Source organism: Pavona decussata, unplaced genomic scaffold (genome assembly GCF_977016875.1).
Source record: "Pavona decussata unplaced genomic scaffold, jaPavDecu1.1 SCAFFOLD_141, whole genome shotgun sequence".
NCBI classification, from domain to species: Eukaryota; Metazoa; Cnidaria; class Anthozoa; order Scleractinia; family Agariciidae; genus Pavona; species Pavona decussata.
Window position 1 is genome coordinate 695,001 of NW_028145554.1, and position 21,378 is coordinate 716,378.

General features: G+C 38.2%; 2 protein-coding genes across 2 annotated transcripts in view; one reads left to right on the forward strand and one right to left on the reverse strand.

The window, feature by feature from the left end:
* The window catches only part of LOC146466732 (uncharacterized), a 4,703-nt gene extending 3,759 nt beyond the window's left edge, over nt 1–944 (reverse strand). Inside the window, exon 1 of the mRNA XM_085126902.1 lies at nt 1–944. This exon is cut by the window's left edge and continues 323 nt beyond it. Within this exon, the coding sequence (XP_084983028.1) occupies nt 1–422 (422 nt within the window). The 5' untranslated portion in view covers nt 423–944.
* Nucleotides 945–14,971: 14,027 nt separating this feature from the next.
* Nucleotides 14,972–17,608, forward strand: LOC146466733 (zinc finger protein 862-like). Its single transcript, XM_085126905.1, has one exon. The coding sequence runs from the start codon at nt 14,972–14,974 to the stop codon at nt 17,606–17,608; it is 2,637 nt and encodes an 878-aa protein (XP_084983031.1).
* The last annotated feature ends 3,770 nt before the right edge of the window (nt 17,609–21,378 follow it).

Below are 21,378 nucleotides of genomic sequence, written 5' to 3' on the forward strand. Positions count from 1 at the left end.
TCATCTTTACCATCCACGAACGCTGGAAGTTTCGGCGCTTTAGCTCTATCATCTCTCTCTGCGGTGCGACCATCACCATTCGTTGCTGCTAACCTAGCAAGTTCTAACTCATGTTCTCTCTTGGCAGCCTCAGAAACCTCCTTCTGTCTCATGAGGTCAGCTTCATGTTGTAATTTCCTAATTTCTCTTTCCTGACGTCTCGCTTCCCTTTCTTCATCCTGGCCTCGGCGTCTCTCTTCCCTCTCTTCTTCCTCACGTCTCTGCCTTTCTGCTCTCTCTTCTTCGTCGAGCATCTGCTCCTTTACTAACTGCCTTTGTTTTTCTTCTTTCTCTTCCTCCAACTTCTGTTGTTCACACACAAATTTAAGTAGCTTTTCGCCTTCCAGTCCAAACTCCTTACCAAGTTGCATAAGTTTCTCCATTTCACAGCGTTAAAATTCCAAGGCTCTTTCACTTGCTACCACTTGTTTTCACAGCACAGTTACTTCCTTCCAAGTTGTGATCCTTTCCTGGTTATCGGTAGTCAACAAGCAGTTCCTTGAATTCCACTCTCCAGCGACAGGCCCCCAATGTTACGAGTTCGTTTTGTGAGTGGTGAATAGTTCATAGTCTAAACAGAACGCAGGGTTGTCGGAACAACAACAAGGTTATTTATTCCAAATGAGCGTAGTAAATTCCACACGAAACTTCACAACAAGCACACGCTAGGCTTGTAAATTACAGTTCCACCTCTGTCACACTCGATTAAACACGGCCTCTGCCAAATATACACGCGACCTCTGTCACACTTCAATAAACACAGCCTCTGCCAAACTTTGCACGTGACCTTTGTCACACTACAATAAACACGTGCTCTCTTCTCATAAACAACAACCTCTCTAAAAGCTAAACGGATTTGCTTATATACTAATGAGCGTAAGATTCTAGAACTTTCCGGCGCAACTAAATAAAGTAACATTACAATATAAATCCAGTTACAGGATCATACGTAAATGGCTTCAGAAACTGCTTAGTCACTATGATGCAAAACTAATTAAATATGCAACAATTTTTCGTAACAACGGGTAATCAAATTAATTTATTATTATTTACTACTGTTACGCAAATTGTTACCGTGGTTTTTAGAAATTTTTCAAACGAGTGCCATGTTGCTGTTATCATCGTTTATTTGCCCGTTTTCGGGAAACGATCGTGACCTATGGAATGTGACTAACAAAAGTAAACAAAGGGCAATTGTAGCCAGTAAGCATATTTTTAATGTTTTTCACTTTTCTTCTTATCCCGAACCAGCTACAATTTGGTCAGGTCTGGCTAGCGCCGCAAAGTTGACGTTTATGATAATTTTAAGTTAAAAGTTATTACCACATGATGAAAACGTTCAATCTAAATGAATTTAAATGAAATTGTGTCTGTAAGAGCGGTTTACAAATGTCGAAAGTAATTAGCGAGTTGCTTTGGTTTTTGTATTACTATGTTAAGTGATTGGCTGAAGAATCTTGTGCCACTTTCTCAACCAATCTGATTGGTTGAGAAAGTGGCACACTCACTCACACGCGAACGTTTTCCCGCGCTTTCTGCCAGCTACGTGTAATTACTTTGAGTTTTGATTGGTACACTGGATTGTATGTGTCGTTTGCGATTGGCCGGAGTAATTACTTTGGTTTTGGTTTTACGACACTCAATTGAAAACTGCTCTATTAAATATTAAAACATCTACAAGCTGTGCGTATCTTTTTAACTATTCTCGCAACGCTCTGATAGCTGACGGAAGAACCTTCGTCTCTTAATTTTTTGAATATGGCTAGCGGCTGCAAGCCATTTTTCTTAAGAGATTGGATTCGCTTTCGAGCGTAAGGTGAAACCTTTGGCATGATTACTGTAAACAGTGTGATTACAAATCACTGAAGATGACATTTATACAAAAACCATTGCCATGATAACGTCACAATACCATGATGCCTCGCTGTCTCAAATAGAATTGTTTACGCAAACGGTTGATCAAAACGAAGCGAAAGCCTTTCACTGTACAATGTACTTAGCTTAGCCTCGAAAATTCGCTGCACTCTTCAAAACTTCTAAAATGCGTCAAAAAATTGAAGCATTCTTCGAAATTTCGCGAAACTTCTCAAATTGTCGTCCGAATTTTCGCTGAAACATTCGCATACAATTTCGAGAGTGTCAAGACAATAGCGCCTTGGAAAATTCGTCGAAAGTTCGGCGATTTTTCGTTTCGTTAAAAAACCCGCTGATTTTCGTCGAAAAGTGGCGAAATGCCTCGAAATTCGCTCATTTCTTTTGCACAGTACTGTAGGTTTGTGTTTGCTTGCTCCTCTTCTGTGCGGGTGATTGTGCCTGTAGGGGCTGTTTCTTTACCTCTGGCTGGTCGATACGGATATTTGTTTTTGCCACCCTTTTTCCCCGTTATCTCCTTCCTAACCTCCTATTCGGCAAGCTCCGTCTTGACCTTTTGTTGATTTCTTTTGTAGTTTGAGGCGGGCAAAACTACAAAACAAAGACTCCATTGATTTCAATGTTTTAGCGTCAAATAAAGCGTTTTAGTGAGGGTCTTCGTTTTGTAGTTTGAAGCTGGCAAAACTACAAAACAAAGACCCCATTGAATTCAATGTTTTAGCATCAAGTTAAGCGTTTTAGCAAGGGTCTTCGTTTTGTAGTTTGAGGCGGGCAAAACTACAAAACGAAGACACAATTGATTTCAATGTTTTAGCGTCAAGTAAAGCGTTTTAGTGAGGGTCTTCGTTTTGTAGTTTGAGGCAGGCAAAACTACAAAACGAAGACCCCATCGATTTCAATGTTTTCGTGTCAAATAAAGCGTTTTAGCGAGGGTTTTCATTTTGTAGTCTTCGGTCTTCGGCTTGTAGACACCCGATGTAAAACGGGTTCACTGATTTTGTGCAGTCTTTGCTCTCTCACAATAAGTTCGCCCACTGCGAACATGTCAACCCCATAACCTTTGATTGGGATGGAAAGCCGAGATACTCCAGTGTAGTTCCTCACTATGGAGAATATCATTTGTCTGGCAGCCTTTACTTGATTGACATTCATCAACAGGGGGAGATCTGATGATTTCTAACAGAAGAAATAAGTCGATCATAATAATTATTACAACTGTTGCCTGTAATTTAAGCTTGTTGCTGAATATTATTAAGCATGCAAGTACAATTTCAGATCTACTGTACATGTATTAAGTGGTGTTGTAAGAAACAATATATCATGGTTGAGATCTAGAATAACTTAAACAGTTTTACTTTTGCCTGGGTACCACAATTATTTGAACAATAGCCCTAGAATAACTTGAGGTTACTTCATTCCTTGGACAATCTGGCACAAAGAGTTTTCAGGGAAACACCCAGTGGGCTACTTGTATTCAATAATGCACTGGGACCTTGTGAGCAGAAACAAAATTCAATACAGGCATGAATCTGAAGTTCAGGTTGAAACCATAAACTGCAGAAAGAACACTCACCCTGAGGATTTACATCATATCTAACTTTGCTAAATAAATATAAGGTTGAGTTGCAGGTTAAATATGAATTTCGAGTAAAAATATTTTAAAACTAATTTGATTTATGGATAGTCTCTCCTAATTTACAATTGAATGGATACCAGACAAAAGAAATTCCAAAACGAGTAAAAAATGAAACTTGCACTTGAAAATGGCCTTGGAGAGGTCAAAACGTCATTGTTATCACAAAATCTATTTCTAAGAAATTAGTCATCAAGAATGTAATTTTTATTTGCAATATCAGCATTGGTAGATTTTAAAACATATTAATTTTATTACAGATTACCCCTGTCCTCCCGAGGTTAGTGAAGTTGATAGCTGTCTGCCAGGTGCTGTCTGAAATGTGTGCTTTGATCTTGAAATACACTAGCACCCAGTCAGGGACTCACATAGAGTCAATGTATTGGTCTAAAGTCTCTTCACTTATCAGTTCCTCAAAGGTTCCTCTAATTCCTCTCTTTTGTGCTACTATGTCAATAACATCCATGGCAATCCCTTGGGCTTGCTAGTCTTTGAAAGCGCACATGTTTCCCAAAACAGAGGCTAACGATTCTCTCTTTTGGTCACAGACATCACTTACAGATTGAAAAACACACTTCGCTCGATTCTTTAGCAACAGCGTTTTTTCTGGAGTGTCAACATCTTTGTTTTGGCAAATCCCTTCATGTTAGGAGATGTCACAGACAGGGTAGATATTTGGTCATCACTCTGAACCTCAAGGTAAATATCAGAATAAATGAAAAAAAAAATCAGTGAAATTAACTCATTCTTCTGACTAATTATTTGATATTCAACATCACAATTAATTTTACTCTGAACACATGGTTAAAGCTAGTTGAAACTTCATAGGAAAGGCAAAAGACCATTCATTCAAAATGCTTGCTTGCATTTGCTGTTTCTAGTAATGCAACAGTCAATCAATGTAGAGCCTGGAGCGGACAAGGGGCATATGAGGGGCATTTGACTTCTACTGTCTTCCATTTAACTGGTCTGTGGGGTTGGACATGTTTGTTTTCTTGTGAGGAGGAATCACATAAAAAAATTATGCTAGTCGATCTATGAAACAACAGGAATGCTGCTATTTAGAGGGTGAGAAATATTATTATTGTTTTCAACGAAAAATACGAGTAGATGCACTCAATTACTACACACTGTCTATAAAATTGATGCAAGAACTCACTTTGTGGGGACTGAATGGGTTTTTACATATTTTCTCTTTTTAAGACAGTCTAGGTCTGGAATTTTAATGCTTTCCATGCATTGCTGGGTAGATCGGCTAAACATGCTAAACATCACAGAAAACAACAACTGTGATACTTTTGGAGGGATATAAAAGGCCCAAGGTGGGGAAATGTGATATTATTTTACCATAATTTCAAGGTCCTAGCTATTGCGCATGGGATTTTGGTCAAATAAGTCAAATGTCCCCAATAATTGCTTAATTAATAAACTGCCGTGACTGTCATATTATAGCAATTCCATGACTCATTCCACGGGAAAACCCCAGACAATGAGATAATCGAATTCCTGTTTTCCGAGAATGACACGTAAAGGAATAACGAGTTATGCATCCAGACATTACAAATATTGAACACTCATAAAAAAGACAGTGTTGCTAAGAGATAGTTGCTCACTATTCTCAGTTCGTATCTTCGTCATCTTCAGTATGGGTTGAATCTTGACTACTTGGTGATGTTGGAATCTTAAATGGTAGTGCCTTCTTCTTAAATGAATGTTGCATAGTCAACCATTTGACTGTTTCTTCCTTTTTTTCACAATTGGCCATCATCTTCTGCAATCCTTCAAAATAATGGCGTCTTTTCTTTTCAGCATTGAAATAATCTTCTCACACACCCTGAATAACACTTTTACTTTGTTCATCATGGAATCCAATGCGTCATCAAGTCTCATGCAGTGTTACTAGGTGGATTCTTTCTGTATGGTTGATTTTGCATTCCTCTGACTTGCCGCTTGTTCTTCAATTCTTCTATGAAAGTCTTTAATTCCCCTGCATTCTTCATTTGAGAAGCCAATCTTCTCCGTGATTTTTTTATGACAGTATTTTCTTGTACTCTTCCAACACAACTTTATATCAATTCACACCATGTTCAGTTGAACTGATGTCCATTGTTACTAAGTTGAAAATTTCTCTGTTCATATCAAAGATGAACTCTTGTTGAGATCCCATCTGACTTTCTATGATAGTGATGCTGTCCTGTATTTTTTCAGATGCAGATTCAAATCTCGCAGTAAGTTGTTCCAATGTTGATGCCATAATGCTTTGGTGTCAACCACTCAACTCAAACTCAAATTCAAACTCAAAAGTTTTGTCAAAAAATTTACCAGATGGGTAATTTCTGGGTAAATATCTAATTGGCTGAAGTAGTATAGGACATGAGGGCTAAGGTGCTTTCCCATCTTGTGCGCTTATAATTTTTGCGCTAATAATTCTTCCAATTATTCATCAAATTATATCATCAGATGGCTCTGGCGAATCCAGGAATTTAGCTTCTCGGCAGCGCAGCGCGCTAACAGCAAAGCTGTTAGCGGAATTTGCGAGCAGGGGAGGAGAAGCGTAAAAAACTCCACAGTGATGTTGGCGGGAAGAGGAGCAAAGCGACGATGGAGTCACCGATATTTAATGCTATCACTTGATGGTTATTTTGACTGTGCATTTTTTGTTCCTTATTTTTTTTCCAAGAAATTGCGCTATCAATTTTTTCAGGAAAAACCCAAAAGGGCTTAAAAGAGAAGTCGCTTTTATATAACATTAATATGGAGAAAGTGTCAGAAAAAAATCTGGAAAATTATCGGACCCAAAAGGGCTTAAAGAGCGGTCGCTTTTTTATACTATTTATATGGAGAAAGTGTCAGGAAAAAATCTAAATCCTATATATATAAATAAATCAATGGAAAAATTATCGAAATCTGAATTATTGCAAATTATTTTTATGCAAAATGAAAATGTTGAATTACTCACAAAAAAAGTTAATGAATTAACAGACCGCTGAATGGAACGAAACAAACCAGTTTCAGCTCCAGTACCGAGAACGAAAAAATTATGGATCGGCCTATTCCAGCACCACCTAAAAATGTCAAGTTAATGGTTAAAGAATATGAGGAAAATATTATTGCACCAGTTCCACCTCTAAGGATTAGAAAGAAGAATTAAATAAAGCCTTGTATCATATACGATAAATGTGCTTGATGAAAATGACCCACTTGTGGCCCTACAAAAAACTAGACAAAAACTTGGTTTTTACATCAAAAACATATTGAGGTCCATGAAAGGAATCAAATTTATTGAAACTCTAAAAGTAGCGTTTGAAAAAACAACAGGTGATGTAGCTGTATCCAGGGCAGCATATTTCCACAGTAAGGCTCAAAAAATTATCAATTATGCAAAGAGTCAGATTCAATTGTTGGAGGGAGCGCAACCAGGTACAGTCATCAATGATAAAGCAGTAATTTACAGCAATACGGGTAGCATTTAGAAAGACATGCATTGTTTTTACAGCTCTTCAATTTCTTGTGATGAATCATCAATGGTTTCATTTCTTTGACTTGAAGAAACTGACAACTTTTGGAGTCGTTTCTTGGTCTTTCTTGCTTTCTTTCGTTCCCCATCGTAGGAACGCTTCATTTTAATTGCTTTCTCCCACAACACTTTCTCAATTTCAGCTTCAAAGTTCCTTTGTTTGATTTCTTCATTAGCAGCCTGCCTAGCGTACTCAATTATTCGAGGGAATTGTGGAAAGAGCGAAAGAGCAAACATCAAATCAACATCAAAACTACTAATTAATAAAATACCTGTATGAGGGCCGTACGCCTTAACACGAGCAGGGCCAGAAAAAGCCATACCACCCTACTAGGAATGATAGCCAGGAAACCAGACATTTCGAGAAAGGTCTCTCTGGGAACCACCAGACAGATTGTGGTCAAAACATGAAGGTGAAAGGCTAGAGAATTCCTACACCACTAAAATGAGTGCCCCACCCCCTTAATGGTAGCTAACGTCAAAAAGATTTAAAATACTTCTTACACTTTAATATACACTTACTGGATCTAATAGACCTAACAGTCTTTAATAATAGACTTTGAAGGAAACTTACCAAAACCGTATGGGAATTTATTCACTTCCCCAGGCAAAATTGCTGTACACATGCCAAGTTTTTTGGAGAAATTTTATAGCCATCCATTCGGGAAAGACTTGATCAACAACTCCATGGAGAAATTTGTGGTAAAAATGACAAAAAGCAGCAAAATGTTTGGTCCTATATGCCTTGTGACATCTTCTGAATATTGAGATATTTTCTTACACATGGAGGACAGATTAATTACTACTCTTTAGCGGCAGAATTAATATTCCCAACAGCTTTGTGGAGTGAGGGATCAGAGATATTCTTAGTTTGAGTTTCTGCAAGATAAAATGAAATCAGTCGTTTGAAAGGAACTGCTAGATAACAAGATCCAGGATTTCAAACTGAAGGTAAATACAGCTCATTTATTAGCCACAAAATTGCACAAAAGCAAATTATAAACAACACAGAATGACAGGTTTTAAGTTTGCCTTATTTTGTTTTCGAAGACTGAAGACCTTATAAATATTAAGGTGACCTTTTTGGCATTGGTTAGGTGATTATTGCACCCTCAAAATAAGCCGCACACCAAATTTTGATGCTAGAATTTGAGCAGAAAGGTGTGGCTTATACACAAGTCTTTACACTCACTCTTTTCTCCAGATGCCCTCTTTGTTGGGTAGGGTTAGTTTTTCCCATGTTGTCAATTGCTTCCCAGTCAAATTCCTTGGCCTTAAAGTCTCCGCCACAGTGTACTCATTTCTTACACGCAGCAGGGCAGGTGTTATTGCAGGTGGTGCATCTCTGTAAGCAATCAAAATATTGTTTCTAAATATCATCATATGTGTTAATTAATTTCAATTCCTTGGAAGCTCTACAGCTCCGACCTTAATCACAATGTGTTGATGGTAACTCAAGGTAATAGTGCAGGGGTCCACCAAACTACACTTAAGCTCGATCCATAGTTCCAGGCTAGAGTTGACATTCTTAGAAAAATTCCTTAGGGGTACAGGGATACAAAGGATACCTTCAAATAATATAACATACTCCTGCTCATGGTGCATTACATATTTTTAACAACGACTACAGAAAATGTAAAATGACAAGTTTGCCTTATCAAATGGTAATAATGTACCTTTTTCCCTCTTGAGGTAGGTGCAAGTGCAATATTGGTCTCATCCACCTCCAAATTCTCATGCTGGCTGCTCTCCTGTCTGATATCTAGGTTATTAACTTGGAAATAACAAGGTAATCAAAATAATGACTATATATAAAGGGCAAAGACTTGTCCCTATACTTCGAGATAGTCATGATAATGAAGATGCTTCATTAATACCAAGAAACCAGTGTGAAATGTCCACAAGAGTTAAACCGTCAACTGTAAACATGCAAATCGTAGGGCGATGAAATGCCAAATGACGAGTCAAGGCACTTACAGCACACAGACCTCACTGCACTTTGCCCAGCTGCCATGACCAAATGATTTTCTATCTGACCCTCCCATGATCACTCGGTAAATAAGTACATTTGACTCCCCTCCCCTATATAACCTATATAAGCTGCACAAAGGGTATGGTTTTTTAGCAGTTTAATTTGGTCTGAAAATGGGTACAGATTTTGACCATTTTGGTCTTACAATGGGTATGGTTTTCAAGGGAACAATGAGAGTGTGTAAACATATTTATATTTTCAACTCCAAAGGAACCAAAATATATAATTTGAGCTTAATTTTGTTAATTCTTTGTTAGTTTTATTGGCCTTCACATCCATTAACTTCCGTCAAGCCATCAGAATGAGCACACGCTTGCTCGAGAATAAGTAAGACAAGTGGTATTTGTTAGCATGCACGCATGGTGAGGCTTGTCATCGCCTCATGGAGATGGCGTAAGCATGTCATGTGTTTTATGTGCCAGTGTGTACCGTTGGGCTAGTTTCAAGTATTTTTCCCCCCTCCCTCTCCCTTCTTTCCACTCACTTGTCAGTGTGATGGGAGCCTGTGTGGGGGCTCATCAGGCTGGATGGCAGGGTTGTGCCAGCCATGGGGGTATTATCAAATCTAGGAGCTGGCTGCTGATAGTGGAAGCATCTGGATATTTCAGGCACCCAACCAGCATTAAGCTACACAGTTGTTAATCGCCCATTGAGCTGGTCAAAATACGCATACAGCACAACTTGTAATACTATATAGACCTGAGGATATTACACGGTCGGTGGAACAAAGATGTGAATTAATTGATTCTGAGTGGCAATTAATATTGTTTTTAACACAAGAAAATAAAATTCATATCGTCACGCCGAATTGTAATGTTCATTTCACTATATATACAACACAAATATTTTTGGTAAATCGCCTTGGTCATACAAATGTTTACAAACATTTTTGACATTTTCTGAAGATCACCAAAATCTGAAAATGAATCAATCAAACACCAAAAGTGTTTAACTCCTTCACCAGCTCACACCAGTGGTTATGACATCATTGATAGTACTTACAAGGAAATGGCAAAAAGGCATCATCTATTTTAAGACTGTCTTTTTTTCACATTTGAAAACAATCCATTTTGTAATTGGCGCTGTATGCAGTGATTTATCCAAAGAAATTTTTGACACAAATTATATTGTTGTGAGTTGTCTTCATTATGAGCAAAATTCGAAAGATAACTTTTAACGCTTTCTAGCCAAATTTCACGACAGACAGTTGCCTTTAGAACCCCCAACAAAGCTTTATGCTGTGGAATTTCAACTTGAAAGACTTTGAACTCCTGCAGTTTTGATTCCAGGCAGCCAGTCTATACATCAGTCTACAGCTATACAAAGTTTGACTTTTTTCTTGAAAACATGTTAATAAAATTACTGATTTAAACCTGAAGTAACCCACCCTACTGGACTATAGGCTTGTAATTCTAAGTCCAATTTCTCCACCCCCTCCCCCCTCCCCGCTTTAATATTCTAAGGGGCTTGACAAAAAAATGTTAAGAATTTCCTTCCATGGTGATAAATAGAGAATATTACATGGCGATTCGAAGATATGAATTTTATTTTCAAGTGGTAGAAACAATATTTTACGAACGAGTGCAGCAAGTAAAATATTGTTTTTAACATGAGGAAATAAAATTCATATCTTTAAGCCGCATTGTAATGTTTCTTTTTGTTGTATAGACGAAACAAATTAGAAGAATTCAGCAATTTTTAGAAGATATATATCTTATTAGACGGTTTAGTGTGTAGTATCGCGGGATATTTTTACGAGTGACCCTATACTTTGGCGAGTCAAAATGCAAGAGACAAGTAAAAATGTCCCGCAATACTACACACTAAACCGTCTAATAAGTGATCAATTTATTATTTAACTTACCCAGCTAGCGCCTAAAAACGAGAAAACGTAGTGCAAGGGAATGGGTTACACAAGAACGTGACTGAGGGACGCGCAACGAGTTTTCCCACGCTTTATTTGATGCGCTTGTTGATTGGTCAAAAGAGAGAAGCTCGCCAAATTGGTTTTCTCTGACAACTGAGCAAGGCAGCATGAGTTACTTCAAACTTGCGCAAAGATGGATTACAAATTAGACAAACTTTAACATTTCCAAGGCTCAAACATAACTTGGGACTTCAATTTGTCAATGTGGAATGTCAATTTCACTAGTGAACTGAATCGATCAAACCACAAGCGGTGCAAAAGGCGAAATGTTCGCACAAATCCAAGGATTTTTATTGGACATCTTGTCTTCAAGAACTAGCGGATCATGCATCGTGTCCAACGCCTTCAACCGTATGACAATTTTTCTTTGCTTTGCTTTGGTTGAAGCTTAGGTGAAGTTCACACAGAAAAGCTCAGTTTCGTGTCCAGATTGCTGGTAGAGTTCGAGAGGGCAGACATAAAACTGTTATTGTCTTACAGCGAACGGAGTGATTCGTCTTTTTAATTCCCAGCGGTATGTCGTAAAACCACTCCAGGAATACGGAACAGCCAGGAACAACCAAAATAAGGTTAGCTTAGCTTCTTTGGGGTTAGTGTTAGCACTGGTTAATAGCTTTTAGAGGTGTTTCAGGCTGTTCCGATCCGTTTTCCTGTTCTTAATGCATTCCTTTGCCGACTAACACCAGCGTTTCAGTTTTGTGTTCTTTGTTGTATTTTAATTTACGTTCCTTTTTTTCTTAAACTGGGATTCCCAATACCAAATGTTAATGGCGCCATGCCTCGAACCGTTCTTAGGGTACCCATTTACTGTTAACAAAGGTGTTGCCTCTGGGGGATGTTTAGTTTGCACTGGAAGACACAGCCAGAGAGCCCCACTTATGGCTGTGATAGCTGCCCCTGTATCCTCAAGTAATGGGAGAGACTTGCCACCGATATTAACTTGGAGAGTTAAATTGCCTGGTTTATCATTAGATTGTAGAGGGAAGGATATTTGGGTGACTGCCCCTGAAAGTCGAGTAGGGGAGGAAGGGGGATTCTAGCGCATCCACCACTACTGTACAAATTTCATCATAAAAAAATTACAAAAAATTCAAATTTTGGAATCAGAAAAAAATTCGTTTACTATCAAAAACGATCTCTAAAAAAATCAAAATTTAAATTTGAATTTTATCAAAAAAAGTTTTTTAAAAATTATTTAAAATGAATCTTCAAAATGCAATAAGAGTGAAAAATGAAGCAAAACGACTTTTTTTTAATAAATTAGGTGATTTCATGAGAGCTAAATTGTATCCCAAAGATGGGACAAATGATTTCTTAAAATTAACATGTAAAGCACTCAAAAATCTGCAAAGAACAAAAAATTCTTTATGCTTCAGAAATGAGAAAACAAGAGATGATTCAAATTCTAACCCAAAACAACCAAGATCCCACAAACATTGTTCATCCTGAAGTTCACACTCGCATGGCAATATTTCGAGACAACCCAGTACGCCGACAAAAAGCGAGAGAATGCTCCGCTCGATGGAGACAAAAGAGAAAGCGGAAGAAATTGGATCAAATTCAATGAATATTATGAAAGAAAAACTCGAGAGAAAAGAAGCTTGTGGAAATCCTTGATTAAAAAACTGACAAAAATAGTGGCTTACACGTAAGCCAGTTATTAATAAGAAAAAAATTCAAAGGGACTTTTCCTCGGCTTACGTGTGAGCCAGTTTTAATATTTATGAGAGAAAAAAATTCAAAGGGACTTTACCTCGGCTTACGAGTAACCGGTTAGCGAGAAAAAATGCAAAGGGACTTTACCTCGGCTTACGCGTAAGCCTTAATATTTTTAGAGACAGTCCCTGAAAATTATTTTCTTTCACATTTGAATTCAACATCATCAATCACAATTTTTCCATTTTTCATCGCGTTTGAAATTGCTACAGAGCATAAATTCATTCCATTCATCGCTTCCTTTCTTGTAGCAAATTCGAATCGCTTAAAAGGGCTTGAGAAAACAAGGCTTTTTCATCTTTTTGTCTTGTTTTGATGGAAGACCAAGTGCTTGTTTCAACTCATTCTTCGTGAGAATAACATTGTTTTTTATCATTTTCGTTTTTGCCATTTCAACAAGTGAAGAACGAGCAGGTTGCAAAATGATTTCATTGCTTTGTTTGATTAATTCAATGAAATCCCTCTTTGTCTCTCTTGCAAGAAACAAACCGAAGAGACCTTTTCCTCTCAATTTCAGTTTTAAATCGAGAAAATCGTTTTCCATTTTTAAATAAATATTTTTAAAATTTTTTACAAGACACCATTTAAATTTTCACGTGACGGATAATTGTCTTACTTCAAGAAGGGACTTTCCCTTGGCTTACGCGTAATCCGGTTTTTAAAACAACGCGTAATTTGGATAAGTCTGATGCTAACAATTATCCAACGCATGAATATTTAAATGGAGTCTAAAACCGGCTTACGCGTAAGTCACTATTTTGCAAGTTGTTTTTCATCTAAGACAGTTGTGCCCAAAAAAATCGCATTTTCATCACAAATTTCTCGACTGATTTTCATATTAGAACAAAATACTCTTATGGAGTACACCACACCACAATAACACAATTTGGGATATTTTGTAAGAAGGTCAAACAAAGATATAAAGAAATTAGCATAACTGCTTGAAAATTGACAAGAGTCTCTTATGTGTTTATGCATCACATTATGAAATGCATCCTTCACTCGTTTCAAATGCTCTCCTTGTTTCACCGCAAAGTATAACATCTTCTTTTTATGGCTTGTGATGGCTTTAGATAAATCTTTGAGTACTTCAAATATTTCAATCTCATTTCATGGGGTCTTTTCAAGCAAACCATCATATGTCGTGTTAATGGTGACAAATTAATTGAAGACTCCAAAAGGCGTCCAAGTTTTTACTTCTTATGAGCTTGAGATCCATCAGTGCTCTCCTTGTTTTGGTGCAATTTTTCAATATCTTTATAGCATCTCACCAAGCTAGCCTTAAGTATGGGATACTTCTGACAAAGTGAGTCAAAGGTCACACTACCATCTTTCAACATGGAGTCTGCCATTCTTTCTGGTTTAAGCACAAATGATTTGTGAATTATTTTCATACGACTATTTTATGACCCGGAAACAAATAGCAATTTGCATACACTTTCAGGGTGTTCATTAGGCATCGGAGATCGGGGAATTCTCCGGCTATTACGTAGAATTCTCCGGCTAAATTTCGATGGCCTATGGCTATTTTTTTATTCAGATGTTGGGCCGTTATGTAGTAGGCATTATGTTTGGCAAAAATGTTTTTTTTTTTTTTTGCGAAAATATACACAGAACATGTTGAACAAATAAGTTTTCGTTCATATAATTATGTACGTCGTTGAAAATTGTATACACGTATCTTGTTGAAATAGGCATGTCACGGACATAAAACCTTTTCACTGTAATGCGTAATTTAAACGCCCTTCACTCCTTCAGACATTGATTTCATTTAGCTACTGGCTTTATACCAGAAAAACTTTTCGACGGTTTGCTCAAGTGTGGAGAATTTCCGGTGTTTGTGATGTGAGCGAGTTTGCACATTGGAGATGTTTACCAATTATATGAGTGTCAAGTTACTGCTCGAGGCAAATGCAAATTCCGGCAATTTCTGTAAATTTCTGTCTTAACCATGATTTGAAAAACGAAACATAACTTATAACTGTACAGGGAACAAAGATGAAATATTTATTGATAATAATTCATTTCATTCAAAAAATTGCTTAGTAAACGTACCGGAGACACAAAGTTTTGTGGTGAGAGCGAATTAATTTTTAAAATTGTTTTCCGTCTAGCGTGCATGTGGGTGGCCGACAGAGGCGGGAAACGTTTTCTCACGTCTCATGCTATTTATCGAGTTTATTAGTCAGTGTGTATATTTGTCAGGGCTCAGAGAGAGAGGATTTCTTACCGATAATGTCGAAAATAACAAATTTTTTCGCACCTACAAGCAGTGATGGTGGAAAGCGCTCAAATGCGAGTTCAACCAGCGACAAGAACAACAAAGATAAAAACGACGAACCGCCACCTAAGCGGAGTCTGAAGTCATCTTCGACATCATCTTCTGAGGCAACTGGGGCGAAGTGTGCTTCTTTTAAAAAATCTTCGGTCACTTCAGAGGATGTCGAGGGAATAATCAACGATCTCTTTACAGAAGACCAAAAGAAAGTATTGCACCACTACCACCGCTGCCGCGAAAGGAATTGCTCTGGTCTTCGAACAGACGAGAAACAAAGGTTGTCAAGCAAGAAAGACAAGTTCCAACACGAGTGGCTCTTCGAAGCAAACGTATTTTGTGAGAAGACAGGTTTGCCATGGCTCGTGTTTGTTGAAGGTGAGGGCATGTATTGCTTGATTTGTAAGAAACACAAACTTTCAAATCAGCAAAACAAATCCGATATTTTCAATGAAAAGCCTTCTATCAGATACAAAACAACTGCAATTAACGAACATGCTCAGACACAGAAACATTCAGCGGCAATATCATGCGAAATGATTAACCGAGTTTCTGTTTTTCAAAGAGAACTGGATGAGCGACAGAAAGTGAACGACACCGTTCTTTTCAAAGTATTTTATTCAATTTACTGGCCAGCTAAGGAAGGAATAGCAAACAGAAAAGCAGCGGGCTTGTTCAGCCTTCTAGAGAAGCTAGGAGTAACTGATCTAAGGTACTTTAATCATCGATCACCAGCATCTGTGCGAGAAATGTTTAGTACCCTGGGTTGTGCACTGAAAGAGAATGTTGTGAAGAGAGCAAAGACGGCAGGATGTTTTGGTCTCCTCGTCGATGATGTGTCAGATATATCAGTCATGGAGCAGATGATTACATTTATCCAGTTTTACGATGAGCACAGCAGTGAAGTCGCTGTAGAGTTCCTTTCTGTTGACAATTTGTTAGAAAAGCATGACTCTGCAAATGCCGCAGCTATGTTCCAGACAATTCAGTCTAATTTGCAAGCATGCACTCTTCCTACCGACAAATTGATTGGGTTGGCTACAGATGGAGCTTCCGTCATGGTTGGGAGAAAAAATGGCCTTGCTGCTAAGCTGAAAGAGGTCAATCCCCGTTTGATTTCAGTGCACTGCATATGTCACAATTTAGCTTTGGCATGCACTGATGCCAAAGATGATGCAAATTTGAAGTTCATCAAAGAGGTTGAAACGGTGGTAACACAACTATGGAAGCTCTTTGAGAACTCACCAAAGCGACTAGCTTGCTACCTGAAAGTCCAACAGCAACTGAAAAGTCTGCAGCTAAGTAATGTGAAGTCAAGAAAGATGGTGGCAAAAAAGTTGAAAAAGGCCTGTGATACTAGGTGGCTATCATTCAATAGCGCAATCCAGTCTTTGTACGCAGATTTTGTTGCTGTTCTTCAAATTCTGAAGCAGTTGAAACAAGACCCAGATCAACCTGCAGCGTATGGCTTATTAAAGAAGATCAACAAAGTGAAATTCTTTGGAGCAGTGTACATTTTGAAGTGGGTTCTTCCTATTTTGGCGACCCTCAACAAATCCTTCCAGAGAGGTGCCATCAACTACGCTTCAATTAAGCCCTCAATCAACTACAGTAAAGACAGGCTGAATGACATCAAGATCACAGAAGAACCCATCAAGCAACTTAAGCAAGATCTTAGTAGTGGTGGTCGTCTTGAGACCCTTGAGCTTGTTTGCACTGAAAGTAATGTCAAAGATCTACGGGGACTTCTCCAGAAATACATCAAAGCCCTTGTGAAGAACGTTGACAAGAGGTTTAAGTCATCTCTGCCAGTGCTCAGTGCATTTTCTGCATTTGATCCCATGCTGATACCAGACAGGAAAGATCCTGCATTCCATAGCCATGGAGATGCAGAAGTGAAGGTTCTAGCTGACCATTTCTTTCGTGATGACAGCAAGGCAGAAGAATTTAAAACCGAATGGAAGAAGCTGAAGTATGATCTGCTGTCATGGAAAGAACACATCCCGAAAGAAACAGTGGATGGCAAGAAAGGCACACCTACCGAGTGGTCACTTAAAAGAGTCATGGCCATGAAGTCAACATTTGGACACGTCTATCCAAGATCTGTCCAGGTAGCAGAAGCGGCACTGGCAGTTCCAGTCTCCAATGCCTGGCCCGAAAGAGGGGCTAGTCAGTTGAAATTGATCAAGACTAGGATAAGAAGTCAGATCAAGAATGACTTACTTGCATCTCTCCTTCATATCAGCATCAATGGCCCTGTCCCGCATACAGAAGCATGCGATTCTCTGGTCACCAAAGCTGTGGACATGTGGAAAGCTGCAAAGAAGAGAAGAAAGCTCCCATACCACAAGCCAAGTAAACAGCCACAAGTCAACAGTGAAACTGAAGCTGCCACTCCCACTACAGTTGTACAAGATATGGGAACGCAGACAGATGCAACATCAACCACTGAGCTGCAGAAGATCCGAGAAGAGTATGAAGAGGCACTTCATGTTCTTCACCTTGACAACATGGTTGAAGGAGAGCTAGACTCACTGGAAGCTTTTGCTAAAAGCATGGAGAGTGATGACAGTGGAGACAGTGGAGTTGATGAATAGAGCTGACCCTCTCATTCATGAAAGCACCCAAGAAAAAAAAACATTGAATTCCACCAGATTGCAGCATTAATTTGAGAAGTAGCTTTTATATGAACAGTCAGACTGGTATTTTACGAAATAGAAGGGTTAGAGCTCTTGATAAACTTTACTTGCTTGTGAATACAAATAAGAAAACAACACTTGGGAACCATTTTTAGGTATGCATTGTTTGTTTGGTCCGCAGCTAGAGAGAAATAAAATTTTGTGTCAGATAACGGGAAATGGCATCTCCGAGAGCTTTGCTCTTTCACAATACTTCTCCTGTTACTTTACACTATTCTCCTGCTACTACAATTCTTAATGAAAACCCTGCACTTTGGGCAATAAAAACTTGTCTGATGCATCAGAAAAGTTTTGCTAATTAAACAAAGGACAAAACCCACGCGTTGGACATTCTGGCAAATTAATTTCTTTCACGAGAGATAAACGAGGAAAAACCACCCGCTCGCTTTTGAAATTCAACTCTCAACTCATTACATTGAGAAGTGACCCAAGTTTTCTTTGATATTTTTTTTAATTTCTTCTTTCAATGCATCAACATCAACTGGCTTTGTCGGTTCGCTTTTTACTGTCGAATCCTTCCTTTGTTTGTTTCGAAGGCGCTCTTTCATCAAAAAATATTTTTCAATCTCTTGTAAAATCGAGTCAAACTCACCATCAGAAATGAATCCATCCTTCAAAGCTTTCGAAATTAACCTACTCATTGACAAATGCGACAATTCGGCGAGAGAAACAGTTTTTTTCATGTTTTCTCACTTTCCTGTCCAAATTTTCACTTCCAACCATGGCAACCGATGATAAAAGCGTAATCACCAAAGCGGCTCCACTCAAAGGGACTCCGACTGCAATTCCGATTCCACTCAATGAAGTTGCGAGACTGCCTGATGTAAACAAAGTTGCCAAAAATACTGAAACAGATGTGATTCTTGAAGCCACTGATTTTGCTCTCTTATATTTTTTGCTGACTTGCTTGTAATAAGAAATTTCATCTTCAAGCTGTTTTTGACAATCACAAATCTTTTTCAATCTGAATTGCACACCTTCATCGCTTTGAAGCGAAGGATAAAGTTGTGCTGCACTTGGAATATTTTGTGCTCTCATATTTTATTTAAATAATTTCAAATTCAAACATCAGAGGAAAACCTTTGAAATCGATCAACTCTCCATTCTCATCAGTCACTGATATTTTCATTGATTGGATATATTTTCCAGATGCCACTTTTCGAAATGGGGTTTGTTTTTGTGCATATGACACTCTTTCGAAAGGTCGCCCTGTGATGGCATAACACCCCAAAACATCTGAGGGATTTCCATTTTAAAAAATTTTTCGTATTTATCCAGTAAATCACATTTGATGAGGTAGTTTGAATGATGTAAAAAGATTTATTGAAGTTTCTCCTCTCTTCAATCGGTGAAAATTTTTATTTTTTCCAAAAGACAGGCCAAAAAGAGAGGTCAAATCACAATAAAAATAAATTTTCTTGTTAAGTGGCTTTTCAATGACAATTGAACCGGTTTCATCAAACAATTTGACTTTGATGCCCTCCTTTGCAAATATGTCCTGCAGCTTTTTCCCCATACTTTTGATAGTATAATTTCCAGGTGAAATGACATTAACACCTGCAGCGCCTTGGTCATCTAAAGTGCTGACTTCTCCTTTATTTTTCAAATTGTACCAAGAAGTATAAAGATAGGATTTGATGAACCGGATGAACTCAAATTTTTCTTGTGGTTCATAAAAGTAAACCGTGTATGTGATCATTCGAATTTGTTAAAAACAGTCAAAATACCCATTTTCTTTTCACAAATATAAGAATGGAAAACTTGTTGAAATGGATACAATCCAATCTAGAAGAAGCAAAAAACTTTCTAACCAAGCAAAAGAGAAAGCCTGGAGAAACTTCAAATCCAAATTTCCCAATGCTGACCTCAGCAAATTCGTTGCACAAGCGGATTTAATTGACAAAACACATGCAAGAGCTGACATAAATTTCATTGCTGGTCCTGGTTTTTGGCAAATTGTTTCACCCAACCCCAAAGATTGGTCTGATGAAATGAAGAAAGCTCTTGGATTTGGTGGCTTTCCATTTGAACTCATTCTCAATTCTAATCCTTCAAATCCAGTTCCAGCTGTTCCATTTTCCGAAAAAGTGCCAGAATCTTTTGGAGAAATCCTCAACCAACCAATCAAAATTTTTGTGAAACCAAACGAAAGCTTCACAACAAAATTTCGAGAAATATTCACAAAAACAAAGATCTCCCACAAAACCGGAAAAGAATCAAGAAAATGGCTGAATCAACCGAGCATGGACTATTGGCCACAACAACTCAACTTTGCCTTTTGGTGTGCAACAACAGCATCAGGCATTTCAAGACGTCTCGTCAACTTTCTCCCTCCTCTAATCAAATCTTTCCTTCTTTTTCACATTTATTTTACAACAAGAAGGATTCTCTTCGAAATGGGAGGAATTCAAAGGGAATCTGCTCTCCCAGGTGATCCCACATTCAGTCAAAAAGAAAACAAATTCGACATTCCTTCATTCAAGAGAATCTGTGCAGAATTTCAAATCTCCTCCCAGACAGATTGAGATTCACTTTCGGTCAAAGGAGAAGGAGACTGCACAAAAGCATTGGACTTATCCTCCAGCAACCCTTGAAAACCCATCAAGGCAAAGATTCTCGGATGAAGGCGGTACTGACGAAAAACGAAACAGAATTGATTTTATCAGAAACGATCGAGGAGCTGATAAACAATTCGAATTTTCCATGCCAAACGGACCTCTCAATGGACTTTATCAAGCAGGAAAGGCAAGACTCAATCAATCCATTAAAGCATTCGTCTATTGCATTCTTGGACCACAAGTCAATGTCAGATCATCAATCGTTGGTGAATTTGGAGGTGCAAAGAAAGCTCAGAGAGAATTCCTCATCCTGATGGAAGTGCAATCAGACAGCCTGACTTGTCACAAAGCATCCAAAGATTTCACCTTGCGATTGGTGAGGCAAAAGTCAGGCTTGATCTTGCCATCTCACAAGGAACATGGTTGATGCCTTCTGATTTTGTCCTTAACTCTTAAAGCACAGTTGGATACAACAACAATCTGAAAAAAGCAACTGGAAACATGAAACTCGGAGTCAACTCTGATGTCAATCTTGACTTAAAAAGAGTTGGAGTCAGGATGATGGATGGAGGCCATCAAAAACCAACAGACCCTCCTCACATCCCTCAAATCCAATTCACAAAGAGCAACTAAAATGAAAGCAAAAAAACAAAACCACTGCCTTTGGATTCCTTACCAGACACACAAAAAACGTCAGGAATCAAATGAAAGCAAAAAAAAAAAAAAAGAATCAAACCATGAAACTTTGAAATCTGGCCTTATCATTGCAGCATCACTTGGAGCATTTGTCATTTATCAGATTTTTCGTTGAGTCAATCCAATGGATTAAGCTCAATTTTTTTTCTGAATCCTTTCAACGATGAAAACTGCCACAGCAAGAATCAAGAGCCAACCATTTTTGCCAAGGAATCTAACAACTTGTCCTGCAGTTTTGAAGATGAAACTCACAATTGTCCCAATCAATCCAGGAAGACGTTGGCCAATCTTTTTTCCAAGACCTTTTAAACCATTTCCAACTCCTTTGGCAACAGCTTTGAGTCCATAAGCAGATTTCAATGACAGAACACATACAACTGCTGATATAAATTTCAAAGCAGGTCCTGGTTTTTG

Bases quoted from the DNA above. Each gene is read 5' to 3' on its own strand.
- LOC146466733 (XM_085126905.1), top strand. From the start codon at position 14,972: ATGTCGAAAATAACAAATTTTTTCGCACCTACAAGCAGTGATGGTGGA.